Source organism: Lotus japonicus, chromosome 1, assembly GCF_012489685.1.
Source record: "Lotus japonicus ecotype B-129 chromosome 1, LjGifu_v1.2".
Classification (NCBI taxonomy): Eukaryota; Viridiplantae; Streptophyta; class Magnoliopsida; order Fabales; family Fabaceae; genus Lotus; species Lotus japonicus.
Genome location: NC_080041.1, coordinates 56,225,414 through 56,240,056, shown reverse-complemented (window position 1 = coordinate 56,240,056; position 14,643 = coordinate 56,225,414). Strand labels below are relative to the sequence as shown.

General features: G+C 44.1%; 1 protein-coding gene across 3 annotated transcripts; it reads left to right on the top strand.

The window, feature by feature from the left end:
- Nucleotides 1-3,888: 3,888 nt before the first annotated feature.
- LOC130730519 (4-coumarate--CoA ligase-like 9) lies at nucleotides 3,889-14,451 on the top strand. 3 transcript variants are annotated; one of them, XM_057582559.1, is made up of 7 exons: nucleotides 4,872-5,006; nucleotides 10,464-11,110; nucleotides 12,009-12,198; nucleotides 12,661-12,806; nucleotides 12,883-12,950; nucleotides 13,312-13,414; nucleotides 13,998-14,451. In XM_057582559.1, the coding sequence occupies exons 2-7, from the start codon at nucleotides 10,613-10,615 to the stop codon at nucleotides 14,121-14,123; spliced, it is 1,131 nt and encodes a 376-aa protein (XP_057438542.1). In that variant the 5' UTR covers nucleotides 4,872-5,006; nucleotides 10,464-10,612; the 3' UTR covers nucleotides 14,124-14,451. The 3 variants fall into 3 exon arrangements, with proteins under 3 accessions (XP_057438534.1, XP_057438542.1, XP_057438550.1); XM_057582551.1 differs by lacking the exon at nucleotides 10,464-11,110 and having other exon boundaries at nucleotides 3,889-5,006; XM_057582567.1 differs by lacking the exon at nucleotides 4,872-5,006 and having other exon boundaries at nucleotides 10,451-11,110.
- The last annotated feature ends 192 nt before the right edge of the window (nucleotides 14,452-14,643 follow it).

The following is a 14,643-nucleotide window of genomic DNA, read 5'->3' as shown; positions in this document are numbered from 1 at the left end:
CCAATGGCTGAGCTAGGGCCAGCTTGGTTAAAGGGAGTTGGCGGGCGGTTGATCAGCATGCTTGAGTCCTGGTGGGGTGGCGGGATATTGTCATTTCCCTTCTTTTTCTCCGCAGGATGACGTTTGGAAGCCAAACCGGCTGGATCGAGAGTGGACTGGTGAAGAGGTTTGCCACCAGTAGCGCCTGAAGTTCTTTGGCGCTTAGGGTCCCTGACGTTATCAGAGCCCGAAGCACCTTCATTTTTCTTCTTTTGCTCAGTTTCGGCGGCCCTTTTCTTCGCCGCCGCAGCAGACTGGGCGAGGTATTCCTTCATCTTAATTGGGTTTGCGTCAACTTTGCTTTTTCCCATCGTAGCTGCATGGAAAGCATCAATTAGACGAGATACATGAACAAAAAGAAAAACAAGTTATGTGCAAAGATTATAAACTTACTAAAAAATTGATTTAAAGTGCCAGATTTCGACGCCTCAATCAAGTCATGACCAGGGATTACTGGTAGTGTGCGAAGATAATCGGCGATGCCTTGCTCAGAATCATCCAAGGCGTCATATGAAACGGATATTTTTCGGCGAGGGTTTTTTGTCCAGTAAAAGGGGAAGAGAGGATTATTGTCGGAATCCCGGAACAAGTTCTTTATTTCGGGCGACTCCATAACTTTGAAGTATTTTTTTCTGCCACACTTTGTAGTGGCTTTTTAGGGCGGTGAATCGGCTCATGTTCTTGCGGGCTAAAAGGGGAACCCACTTAACGGATGTAGGTTTTGTGGTGACTGACTTATAGAAAAGGAAAAACAAGGGGTAGGTGGGAGTGAAGCTCAAGTGTTCGCAGAGAATTTCAAAGCAGCGGATAAAACCCCAGGCGTTGGGTTGAAGTTGACAAGGCGCCACGTTCAGAAAGGATAAAACGTGACATATAAAAGGCGAGAACGGGAGTTTGATATTCAAGTCTAAGAAAAAATAACCATAAACAAAAAAGAAATCGGGCGATTCATCGGACGGCTCTTTGCGTAAAAGAACACAATCATCCTCGCCACATGGAAGAACATTCAACTGAAGGTCTTCGTTATTAGAGGTAGCGGGATTTATCTTGGTAAACCCCTGGGCAGATATTCGAAGCCAGTTGATGCTCCCTATGCTGCCCCAGATGGACCGCCAAAGACACTTATCTTCAACCAAATGCGCGTTCGAACGCCATTCGGGCGAGGACAAGTCTCCATTGGAAGACAGAATGGAATCTACCGAGCCGGCGGGTCCGGAATCCTCGTGAGTGGAAGGCGAGGAGTGATTCTCAATAACAGTGGGGGCAACAACTTCCTCCTCCGTAGAGGGTGAAGAAAGTTCCAGGGAAGAAATGCTGGTGTTTGGCAACGACATACGGGGCAGTTTCATAAAAAGAAAAAAAAAAGAAGACGAACAGACTCAAGAATAAAAAAGAAGAGGAACAGATTCAAGAAGAAAACAGAAGTAAACGAAGAGTTTCAAGAAAGAGGAAGAACTAACCGGAGGAAGAACTGCAAGATTGAGTAAGGAGGACGTCGGCTATGGGGGAACACCGCGCAATGACGACAGCCGGAGCAAGGGAGGTTCGCCGGAGTTTGAAGAGAGAAAAGTAAAGAATTGCAGAGAAAGTTTTCAGGAAAAGTGAAAGTGAAAAGTAAAAAAGGGTTTTTATAGAGGGAAAATGAGGAGAGAGAATGAGTGGGGGAAGATCGTGAAGAGACGTGGGATTCGAAATTTGAAAAGGCATGAACTGAAAAGATGTAACTCCTCGAGACGCACAACCGCATTTATGGCAAATGATGACGAAATCCCGGAAAACAAGGATTACGTGCGTCAGTTGAAAAGACGTGATTGACGGTTATGGCAATGGCGATATATCTACGAAAACGGAAATGAAGATGGCGAAACATAAAAGTGGCGTCATATCAATGAATGAGTAAACAATAAAGGCGGGCTATGAAATAGCATATTAAAGACATTTCGACTCAAGTTACCCGAGCCTCATGTCTTGGGGGCATGTGGACTGGGCGGGACATAAAGGATGTTTATGCCCGCCCAAAATGACAATAACTGATCGAAGCCAGCCAAGGCGGGAACAATGACGCAACGAGCTTCTTTGCCCTTCCTTAGGTGGACCCACGAGCCAGCTGGAAGATTCCTTTGGATTTGTCTTATATGTACAAGGATTTGGGCCCTGATTGTCAGGCCCAAATATAGGAAAAGTCCATGTCATGATTTCACTCTCTATAAAAGGGAAGGTCATCAGCTTGTACGAAACAACTTTTTCAGCATTAATGAGAATATTCCTTTTATGATATTTTAACCATTTTGAGTGCTCTGCTAGGGTTTACTTTCCGTCATTCTCTTACGTAAGCTTTCCCTAGTACAGAACAACATCAACCACTTCATTCGCATCTCTAGAGGTGTGCACGAGACTAATGCTCTAGTCACGGTCCAAGAGAAACCGAAAGTCAAAGAGTTCAGAAGCTAACTCATGGAAGGAAAACCTGTTATAAGCTAAGGCATCCACAACAATCCACCTCACAAATAGCCCATCTATTTGTAACAACTATTATTTAATTTATTAAATACATCTTTTTTAATTTTCGTTTAAATTCTCTCTACCATTTTTTAATGCAAAGCTTGTACTATATTAATCAGAAAAGCAAGCGTCCACAAAGAGCGCATGAGCTACAAAGTTTGGTCGCGCATCCCACCATTCATGCGAAGGAAAAGAAAAGGCGATGGAAGCCAAAACATGGGCAACATTATTAGCTTGCCTCTTAACATGAGAGAAAAACACATTATGAAACCTATTCACGAAGCTCCTACATTCCTGAATCACCACATCTATCAGGAGGCCCTAATCCATGTCTAATCGCTTGAAGCACACTTGTTGAATCACTTTCAACCAAAATGCTTGTGATATCCAAGTTTAGTGCCACAAGAAGACTCCACCTGAAAGTTGAAGCTTCGGCTAACAAAGGTGACAACCTATTCATCTCAACTGTGTCGTTGCGAGGACCAAATCCGACTTGGAATCACAAATTACAAGTTCATATCCGATTGAAGAAGGCCCCGTTCACCCAGCATCCATGTTCATTTACAGTTGCCCTTTCCGGAGGAGCTCACCACCGCTTGTTGTTGTCATTTGCTATCAGCACCGATTCACATCTACTGTTAGCCTCCTTCCAATCATTATGTACCGTTGTTGCCTGCTCCATTACCTTCGCAAGATCCATGATGTTATTGTTAAAACAAGCCTCATTTCGAGCTTTCTTGATCGAGTAGAGACCTTGCAGCACGAGTGCACTATGTTCTGAATCCATTGAAGCCAAATTTGCTGCTAACCAGGATACCTCTCCATCACATTGAATTTCCAATATCCGCATACCCAACGGCTTCACAAACCACGCCACTCGAGACCAAGGGTACTCGAAAAAAAAGGTTCATAGACTCCACAACCGGTTGACATAAATCACATTCCCTAGCTAGTGGTATGGATACCCCTCCGAGCCAGGTTCTCCCTGCATGGAATAGCATTGAGGGCCACCCCGATAACTATAAGAATGGGGTCTAACCTTTGAAGGAGCTGGCACCGCCCATAGCCATTTCCTTGGGGATACTATCCCATTGGAACCAGTACCACGGGGATTATTGTTCAGCTTTATCCCTCTACCCTTATTAATGCTAGAATTGGTTTTTTCTTTTGGGTAATGAATTAAATATCTCCAACAACACATATTTGAAAATTATAATTTTTTTTTTATAAGCTCTTGAAAATTATAATACTTTACTGTCAGCATCATTATTGAATACAACAATCAATTTTTAACTGTTAATATGACGACCATTAAAATTTTAATCTACTATTTAAAAATCTGTAATGTTTGAACCTCAGACAACACTGTGTTTTGTGAGTTTTGTCTCCGTGTCAGTGTCTGGTTGTGAAGGCAAACACCACTCAGCCATTCAACTTCAACCTCCTTTCCATTGCCAAACATTCCTTCAATGGCCATCGATCCAAACAGCGGCTTCTGCTCTCAATCCAGAACCTTCCACAGCCTCCGTCCAAACGTCCCTCTCCCTCCGCCGTCTCAGCCTCTCTCCCTCACCAACTACTTCCTCTCCCTCCTCCCCGCCGCCGCAACCGCCACCTCCACCGCCGCACTCATAGACTCCGAAACCGACTGCCACCTCTCGTATTCCGTCCTCCTCCGCCAGATAAAATCCCTCGCTTCCTCCCTCCAATCCCTCACCCCTCTCTCCAAGGGACACGTGGCACTCATCCTCACCCCAACTTCCCTACACGTCCCCGTACTCTATCTCTCACTCCTCTCCCTCGGTGTCACAATCTCACCCGCTAACCCGATCGGTTCCCCCTCCGAGGTGACTCACCAGGTTCAACTCACCAAACCCGCCATCGCCTTCGCTACCTCCGCCACCGCCGCCAAAATCCCCGCCCATGAAATCCCGTTCGGCACCATCCTCCTTGACTCCCCGCAATTCCTCTCCATGCTCGAGTCCGACTCGGAGCCCCGCCGAGTCGAGGTGAGTCAGTCCGAGTTGGCGGCGATTCTGTTCTCCTCCGGCACGACGGGGCGCGTGAAGGGCGTGTTGCTGACCCACGCGAACATGATCGCGTTAATTGGAGGGTTCTGGCACCTGAGGCAGGAGATGGAAGATGACTCGCACCCGGTGTCGCTGTTCACGCTGCCGCTGTTTCACGTGTTCGGGTTCTTCATGCTGGTGAGGGCTTTGGCTGTGGGGGAAACGCTGGTGCTGATGCGGAGGTTCGATCTCGAAGGGATGCTGAGAGCGGTGGAGAAGTACAGGATCACGTACATGCCGGTGTCGCCGCCGCTTGTGGTGGCGCTGGCTAAGTCACCGGTGGTGAAGAGGTACGATCTCAGCTCGCTGCGGTTGCTGGGGAGCGGTGGCGCGCCGCTTGGTAAGGAGGTGGCGGAGAACTTCCAAGCCAGATTTCCTAACGTGGAAATTTTGCAGGTGAGGTGACAAACTTGCTGATGGGGTATGGGCCCAGCATAAATTCATTTTCTAATCTATACACATGGTCAACAACATATATTATAATTAACTATATATTGGAAACTAATAATGGTACTTACCCACCCCTTTTTCACCTCCACCCTAATAGACAAGGAGGGAATTCATAGGTATAAGTGATATGATGTGTGATGTGACAGAAAATGTAGAGAGAGATAGGAAGAAGAATGAATGAAAATGAGATATAAGAGAAAGTGAGGTGTGAAGATATTATGATGTTTCTTAGAAACATAGCTAATGAATCGGCTAGGACTTATAAATTATATTCTAATATATACTTATAAAGATATTAAATGGTTGAGAACTCAAATATGAGTTGGAGAATGGGTGTCTCTATGCTTTTAAGGTTTTGGGTAAAAATGTGGTGTCCAAATCTCTTGAAGGTCTTCGATGTTGGCTCATGGGTGCTTTAGCCTCTCCTTGATTTCCCAACAAGGGTATCGAAGCGATGGTTGATGTGGTCATAGTAGCAACTAACTATATTGAAAGTCTTCATGGAAATGTGGTGGCCATAGAATGTGTCCCGCCGACGTGGTGATAAAAGCGAACTGCGGTGCAAGTGTTAACCGCTTTTGTTGAGGGGGAGCATGGTGTAATGTGGTGATGACTCACATTTGAGTGAGCGAATGTTGACAATTCAGGTCTGAGTTAGGTGAAGACAGTAGTTGTGACCTATAAATGTCTTATGGTTTTATGTTAAGATGGAGTGTCCAAATCTATTGTGGTAGTATTCGGTGTTGGCCTATTGGTACTCTGGGCCGTCCCTATGATTCCCCAACATAAATTATATTGGAAAATATTTTCTTTACCAGAAACATATCTTTACAAGAAACTTCATAATTTACCATGTATATAAATTAAATTCTAAAATACCAACAAGGTGTTTGTTTGATGTAGATAAACTAGATTCCTATAAGGGTGATGACATAAATTTGAATGCCTGAAAAAATATCATTTGGCACAAATTTCCTGAATGGGTTTACACTCTTAAAAAAAAACTCTAATATATTTAAGAATAGGAGTGAAACTGAAGATGGGTGGGTGTCAATGCCATTGTTGCCTTTCACACTTTCTTGGCCTTATATTGACTTTTGTAACATTATGAAGGCTCTTTTTGTGCTACTTTATTTCTGTATAATGCATATTGCTGAACTTGATGGCTTGCTCTCAACAACTTTCTTTCACAAGCAACAAGCCAACAACACCCATATGAAGTCCAATTTTGTCCCTATATCTCCATTCGTGTCCCATCACATATCACATCTATCACTTATTTATCTTCTCTTTCTATCTCACTCTAGGTATCTACGGTGTACATGAAACATTTTCGAGGTGTGTTTTTGAGCTTTTAAGGGAGGGGAGGGGAGGCCAAGGGAATTGAAAGGGGTTAGCCCTTCTCCTGTTTGAGAGTTGCAACCCCAATTGGGCAGTATTAAAAAATATAACTACATGACGGTTTTGGAGGGGTCTTGGAGGGTTTAAGCCTTTTCTCTCCCTTTTTAAAATCTCCCAACTTAGGGGAGGGCTTCTTGTAAGTCTTCTCAGCCCCGCCAAAACTCAATTCACAAACATGCCCTTAAAGTCCTAAAGTCTAATTTGCTTTTGATAGAATATGATTTATTCCTGAAATTATATTGATTGTATTCTTGTAATTAAGCTAGGCAAAATAGGAAATAGTTTGACTTTTGTATATTCAGTTTTGTATTTATACCTGATTGCTATCAATGAGAAAGGCACCCATTGAAATCATTCTACTTTCTTACATGGTATCCAGACCTAACTGATCCCTACTGCTTCCGCATCTCTCTTTCTCTGTCGGCATTCATTTTCCTCCCTTGGGTCATACCGCCGCCGGCCAAGCACATCCGTGCTTCTTTTTCTCTTCGCGCTGCACCGCCCCTTGCCGTGCCGCGCCGCGCCGTTCCTGTGCGCCGCCTGCACGCTGCTGTCCCTCTCCCCACGCTCGTGGTCCTCACCCAGCGTGTGCCTTCACACCGACTCTGCACCACCGTTTGTGCTCGCCCCTGTTTTTGGACCAGCTGCCGCTCCTCTGTGCCCAGCCACCTTTGGAGCCGCAACTATCAATTTCTCTGCCCTACAGGTGCGTCTCTGTCTCCAGCAAGCACTAGCACCGTCGCCTCCTCCAACGGCCACCACCCACTTCCCCCGGAGCTGCTCGCCAAGCCAGACCCCGCGTCTCTATCAATCGGGTCTTCCCTCCTGCCCAAACTTCAAACACGTGATAGCCTACTCACGTGAAATACACCCTCCCGGTTCAGCAACCACATTCTGGTTCAACCGAACCGGCCACCTATTTCCGGTTCACCCAGATTTGTTCCTCCTCTTTGCTTTTCCGACATTTAGCAGCCATGTCTTCCACCGGCTCGGATGCTGAGACTCCCACCGCCACGATTGTTGCTGCCCCAACTCCGTCCTCGGGCAAACCGGAGTTCCATCCTGCCCTTGCTGTCACCAATATTAAAAACAACATCCCTTTTGTCCTGGAGTTAGAAAAGGACCATTATGCTATGTGGGCTGAATTGTTTGCTACTCATGCTAGGGCCACTCGGGTTATCCACCACATCATTCCCCAACCTGGGAAGGACTGTCCTGCTCCGACTGATCCGGCTCATGAACAGTGGCAAACACTTGACTCTACTGTCCTTCAGTGGATCTACTCCACCATTTCCTTTGACCTCCTTGCTACCATCATGGAGAAGGGCTCCACTGCTATGGAAACATGGAACCGTTTGGCTGCTATTTTTTAGGATAATCAGAACTCTCGCGCTGTTGCTCTCGAGCAAGATTTCCCTCCACTCGCATGGACGATTTTCCAAATGTTTCTGCCTACTGTCAGCGCTTGAAACACCTATCTGATCAGTTGAGGAATGTTGGTGCTCCTGTCTCCAATCATCGCTTGGTTCTCCAATTGGTTTCTGGTTTGACTGAGCCTTTTCGCGGTGTTGCCACACTGATTCGTCAGAGCAACCCCCTACCCACATTCGCCCATGCTCGCTCCATGCTGACTCTTGAGGAAGCTGGTCTGGCGAAAATGCAGCACACTACCACTCACACTGCTATGCATACTTCGTCTACGAGGGGCTCTGATGACTCCTCCCAGCAGCGCTCCAACCGTTCTAGGTCTGGTCGCTCGAACAATCGTTATGGATCTAGTCGCAATCGCGACAATCAGGGTCGATCTGGTGGACGTGATCAGCGCGGTGGATTCCGATCCAATGGCTCATCTGGCTCCTCTGCTTCTTCTGCTGCAGCTCCCTCCCCACCATGGCAGCCACCTCAGTATCCATCTTGGAATCCCTGGAGTTGGGCTCCTCCTCCTTGGGCTATGCCCCCTTGTCCTTATCCCACCTCTCAATGGACTCGCCCCACTGGTCCTCCGCGCCAGCCAGGCATCCTCGGTGCTCGTCCTCAGGCATACATTGCCACCGCTTCCCCAACACCCACTGACATTGCGGCTGCCATGCACACCATGACTCTCACTCCTCCCGACAGCACTTGGTACATGGACACCGGCGCGTCATCTCACTCAGCGGCATCACAAGGTAATCTCTCGTCTTATTCTCATTTGAGTCACTTAAATCAGAAACTGATTGTTGGTAGTGGTCAGGGTATTCCAATTCAGGGCTCCGGTCACACATCCATTCCCACTTCAAACCACCACAAATCTCTACACCTTAACCATGTCTTGCACACACCTGATATTATTAAAAATTTAATTTCTGTGCGACAACTCACTACTGACAATAATGTTTCTGTTTCCTTTGATCCTTTTGGTTTCTCGGTCGCTGATTTTAAGACGGGGATCCCTCTTCTGAGATGTGATAGTGTCGGCGATCTCTATCCAGTCACCAATCCCACTCATTTTGCTGGTCTTGCTTCCGGTGTCTGGCATTAGTGTCGGCGATCTCTATCCAGTCACCAATCCCACTCATTTTGCTGGTCTTGCTTCCGGTGTCTGGCACGATCGTCTTGGTCATCCCAGCTCTTCTGCTTTGCAGTCTCTTCATAGGAATAAGTTCATTGCATGTGAACATTTGAATTCTAAAACTATTTGTGATTCTTGTGTTTTTGGCAATCATATTAAGTTGTCTTTTGTTTCATCCACGAATTCTACTTTGATGCCTTTTGATATTTTACATAGTGATATTTGGACATCGCCTATTTTAAGTTATTCTGGTCATCGCTATTATGTTTTATTCCTGGATGATTACTCTGATTTTCTGTGGACGTTTCCCTTAGGTAACAAATCTCAGGTTTTTGAAATGTTCACCTCTCTCACTAATCAAATTCAAACACAATTTTCGCAAAAAGTTAAATGTGATAATGGGCGTGAATATGATAATGCGTTGTTTCATCGCTATTGTGCTGCTAATGGTCTTATTTTCCGTTTCTCTTGCCCTCACATCTTCTCAAAATGGCAAGGCCGGACGCAAAATACGCACTATTAACAACATGATTCGCACCCTTCTCGCGCATTCCTCTGTTCCTCCCTCCTTTTGGCATCATGCGCTTCAAATTGCTACTTATCTCCTTAATATCCTTCCCCGGAAGGCGTTGGCAAATCAATCTCCCACTCAACTTCTGTATCATCGAGATCCTACCTACACACACCTTCGTGTCTTCGGTTGTCTTTGTTATCCCTTGCATCCATCTACTAGTACTAACAAACTTCAACCGCGCTCAACTCCGTGTGTCTTCTTAGGATATCCCCTTAATCACAGAGGTTATAAGTATTTTGATTTGTCGCACAGAAAGGTTATTATCTCTCCGCATGTCCTCTTTGATGAAACTCAGTTTCCCTTCAAACACATGCCTCCCTCATCCACCTCGGCCTATGACTACTTCACTGATGACATCCATCTCTCTATTATTCATCAGTGACCACTCCACCTCCTACTCCAACTCCCCCTGATCCCCACACCATACCACCTGCCACTATGCATCCTCCTTTGACTGGCTCTTCGCCAGCTACGACCTCACCCTCTTTCTCTTCCTCTCCGGATCATCCTGATACCTCTGAACAACCTACACCACTGGCCCAACCTGCTCTTCCTACTCGGACCATGGCCACCCGTAGCATGACAGGTATTTACAAACCCCGAAATCTTTTCAACCTTTCCGTTTCCATTGATGATCCGACCATCTCCCCTCTACCTAAAAACCCTAAACTTGCCTTGTCCGACCCTAATTGGAAATCCGCAATGCAGTCTGAATTTAATGCTCTAATTAGAAATAATACGTGGGATTTGGTTCCCCGACCTTGTGATGTTAATGTTATTCGCTGCATGTGGATTTTTAGGCATAAAAAGAAATCTAATGGTTGTTTTGAGCGTTACAAAGCTCGTCTTGTAGGTGATGGCAGATCTCAAATTGCAGGTGTAGATTGTGATGAGACATTCAGCCCCGTGGTGAAGCCAGCGACTATTCGCACTGTTCTCACCATTGCTCTCTCCAAATCTTGGCCCATTCATCAGTTGGATGTTCAGAATGCATTCCTCCATGGTGATTTGCACGAGACTGTCTACATGCACCAACCGTTGGGTTTCCGTGATCCTCATCATCCTGATCATGTTTGTCGACTGAGGAAATCTCTTTATGGTCTGAAGCAGGCGCCTCGTGCTTGGTACCAGCGCTTTGCCGACTATGTTTCTACCATTGGGTTCCAGCATAGTGCTTCAGATCACTCTCTTTTCATCAACCGGCGTGGCTCTGACATGGCATACATCCTCCTTTATGTTGATGACATCATCCTCACCACCTCATCCCATGACCTTCGCAAATCCATTATGGCACTCCTTGCCTCTGAATTTGCTATGAAGGATCTTGGCCCATTGAGTTATTTTCTCGGGATTGCCGTGACTAGACATGCAGGTGGCTTATTCCTCAGTCAGAGCACCTATGCTCGAGATATTATTGCACGTGCCGGCATGACTTCGTGCAACCCTTCTACTACTCCGGTTGACACCAAGCAGAAGCTCAGTACATCCTCTGGCACTCCATATGAGGATACCGCAGTCTTGCAGGTGCTCTCCAGTATCTCACCTTCACTCGCCCTGACATTTCATATGCTGTTCAGCAGGTTTGTCTTCACATGCATGCTCCTTGCACTGAGCACATGTTGGCACTAAAGCGCATTTTGCGCTATGTTCAGGGTACCTTGCACTTTGGCTTGCACCTATATATGACCCCTATTGAGAAGCTTCTTTCTTATACTGATGCTGATTGGGGTGGATGTCCTGACACCAGACGCTCCACTTCTGGTTATTGTGTTTTTCTTGGTGATAACCTCATCTCCTGGTCGTCCAACCGCCAGTCTACTCTCTCTCGTTCCAGTGCAGAGGCTGAGTACAGAGGTGTTGCTAATGTTGTTTCGGAATCTTGTTGGCTCCGCAATCTCCTGCTGGAGCTTCATTTCCCTCTTTCCCAGGCTACTTTGGTGTACTGCGATAATGTTAGTGCTATATATCTATCTGAAAAACCTGTGCAGCATCAGCGTACCAAACATATTGAGATGGATATCCACTTTGTTCGGGAAAAGGTTGCACGCGGCCAGGCTCGAGTTCTTCATGTCCCTTCCCGCCATCAGATTGCTGATATCTTCACCAAAGGCCTTCCTCGGGTTCTTTTTGATGATTTTCGGACCAGTCTCAGCGTCTGTGAACCTCCCGCTTCGACTGCGGGGGTGTGATAGAATATGATTTATTCCTGAAATTATATTGATTGTATTCCTGTAATTAAGCTAGTCAAAATAGGAAATAGTTTGACTTTTGTATATTCAGTTTTGTATTTATACCTGATTGCTATCAATGAAAAAGGCACCCATTGAAATCATTCTACTTTCTTACAGCTTTTTCCTTATTTCCATTATTTTGGATTTTGATTTTGATACATTATTTATTATTATCTAAATTATTTTCCTAGGGCTATGGTCTGACTGAGAGTGGAGGAGGGGCAGCAAGAATGATAGGGCCTGATGAGGCTAAGCGCCATGGTTCTGTGGGCAGACTAGCGGAAAAAATGGAGGCCAAGATAGTAGACCCTGTAACTGGAGAGGCATTATCTCCTGGCCAGAAAGGGGAGCTGTGGTTACGAGGCCCAACAATCATGAAAGGTCATTACCTGTTTCCTTTTTTTTCTGATCACAGGTATTATCGATCGAGGGCAATCTTGTTGACTTTTTTCATTCACAACACAAGACTCGAACTCTTATCTTTCTTTAGAAGAATCAGACATGTACCACTATCTATCAGCTTGTTCCGTTTGATTTTCTTGAGAATTCACTAGCAGCCTAGCAACACTACTCTATTTCATAATTCAAATAAAATGAGTATGTTGGAAGGCTTCTTCATTTATGGGTGTCATTGCACACTATTATTAGGCAGATAAAAACCCATGATTTACTATTGTTATGATTACGAATAAATGATACCAACTTTTGGTTAAGCCATACAAGCTGGATGATGTTTTCTTCCAAATGCAGTTCATATTGCTAGAAATACCAAATTATCCCTGTATGTATTGCATCTCTGTTGTGTTTCATAAATGGTTTGATGGTTATGGATGGTGTGTGCAGGTTATGTGGGAGATGACAAGGCGACCGCTGAAACATTGGATCCAGAGGGATGGCTAAAGACTGGTGATCTTTGTTATTTTGACTCTGATGGTTACCTATTCATTGTAGATAGGCTGAAGGAATTGATCAAATATAAAGCTTATCAGGTATGAAAAACACATTTTTGCGGGTATCATTTTACTTATTTTCCATTTTTCTTATTATTTTTGAAACAAAATCCAGGTTCCCCCAGCTGAATTAGAACACATACTTCACACCAATCCTGAAATTGCTGATGCTGCAGTAATTCCGTACGTATCTGGAGCTTTAATCTTCTTTTGTGTTGAAAGTCAATCTGAAGTTGTTTCTAATGACTCCAACATGATTAGAATATTTTGAATTATCTAATACTCCAACAAGTAGAAGTCACAAAGTTTTCTTATGTTAAACTGGTAGCTATTGACTTATTGTGTCTTGGCCTAAAAAAGTTACTTAATCTATTTAGTATATGTTACTTTGTCTTACCCTGTCTGGTTTTGTGGTTGAGATATCCATAATCATTTCTAGAGAAAAGTCACGAAGTGTGGCTTATGGGGATATTGTGCTTCGGATTGTTATCCCCTATTATTGAAATGTTTAATTCGTATGCTATTGCCAATCTTTTGGAGACAGGTATCCTGATGAAGATGCAGGGCAGATTCCATTGGCCTTTGTTGTGAGAAAGCCTGGAAGCAACATCACTGCAGCTCAGGTCATGGAGTTTGTTGCAAAGCAGGTTTGCTTCTCAACTCTTTTAATGTGTTCTAAAATGCAGATATTGGGTGAATAAACTATTAGCATGTATAGATCAGCTTCTCTTTCCTTAGAATCAATTCTAATACCCAAAAGCTGCTCAAATAAGCTCCTCGTCAAAATACATTTGCGATTTCCAAACATGCATTATGGACTCTTATTTTTGCATTGTGCAGCAAGGGTGGTTTGTCATTTAAACTATCAAATGGCATCAATCAGATGCTTTAATATGATATAAAATAACAACCATAAGCTTATTCACCCTCCTTGAGACCATGATGTATACTTTTTTTTTTCTTTTTGTTAATAAATGTTTCTCATAGGTTAGCAGTCATTTAGTTCCTGGAAGATAAAAACTATCATTTTTATCCCTAAAAGATCATAAACATTCAATTTAGTTCCTAAAACATAAAAATAATAAATTTTATCTTTGAAGAACCAAAGTGATCACCTCTTTTTTGTATAATGTTGACCTTGTCAACCTTTGTATAAGACACACTGTCACTGTCACAGTTTGTATTTTTCCTCTTGCCTTGTTGCTTTAAGGATATTGCTTATGGTTGCAGGTTGCACCGTACAAGAAAATAAGACGCGTTTCTTTTATCAATTCTATACCAAAATCTCCAGCTGGAAAAATTTTGAGAAGAGAATTAGTTGATCAAGCTCTATCGAGTGGCGCGTCCAAATTGTGAAGGATCGCAGTGCATTAATATAGAGCTGGAACTCTTTCTTTACCGAGATTATATTGCTATTATTGCCTTCACTCAGTATGAGCACAGTGCTAGTGAGAACCCCCATACTAGTCTATCTTAGTTAACTATCCTCATGGAATTCATCCAGCCAAGGACTGGTGCCTTTATAGAGAGAAACTCTGGAGTTATGTACCTCCTCCTCTCCAAGGGTAGCCATTTTTCCAGCTAATGCAGGAGTAGATTTACCAGCAACCTAATGTTGGTGTATGTATGCATTATTATATTATTTATTTATTGGATTAATATAATAAAGGTCTTTGAAATTAAATATTTGATGTCATTAGGCGTCAGGTTTGGCTTGGAAATGAGGTTTTATTGATTGTAGCAGAAACATGTTATTAAAATGTCTCTAGTCAAGTATTATTGGGGATAAGGACAACAATAATGCGTGGAGACTGATATGTGGGTAGGATGATGATTACCTCAAACTAATGAACATCATATTTTAAGTTTATCACAT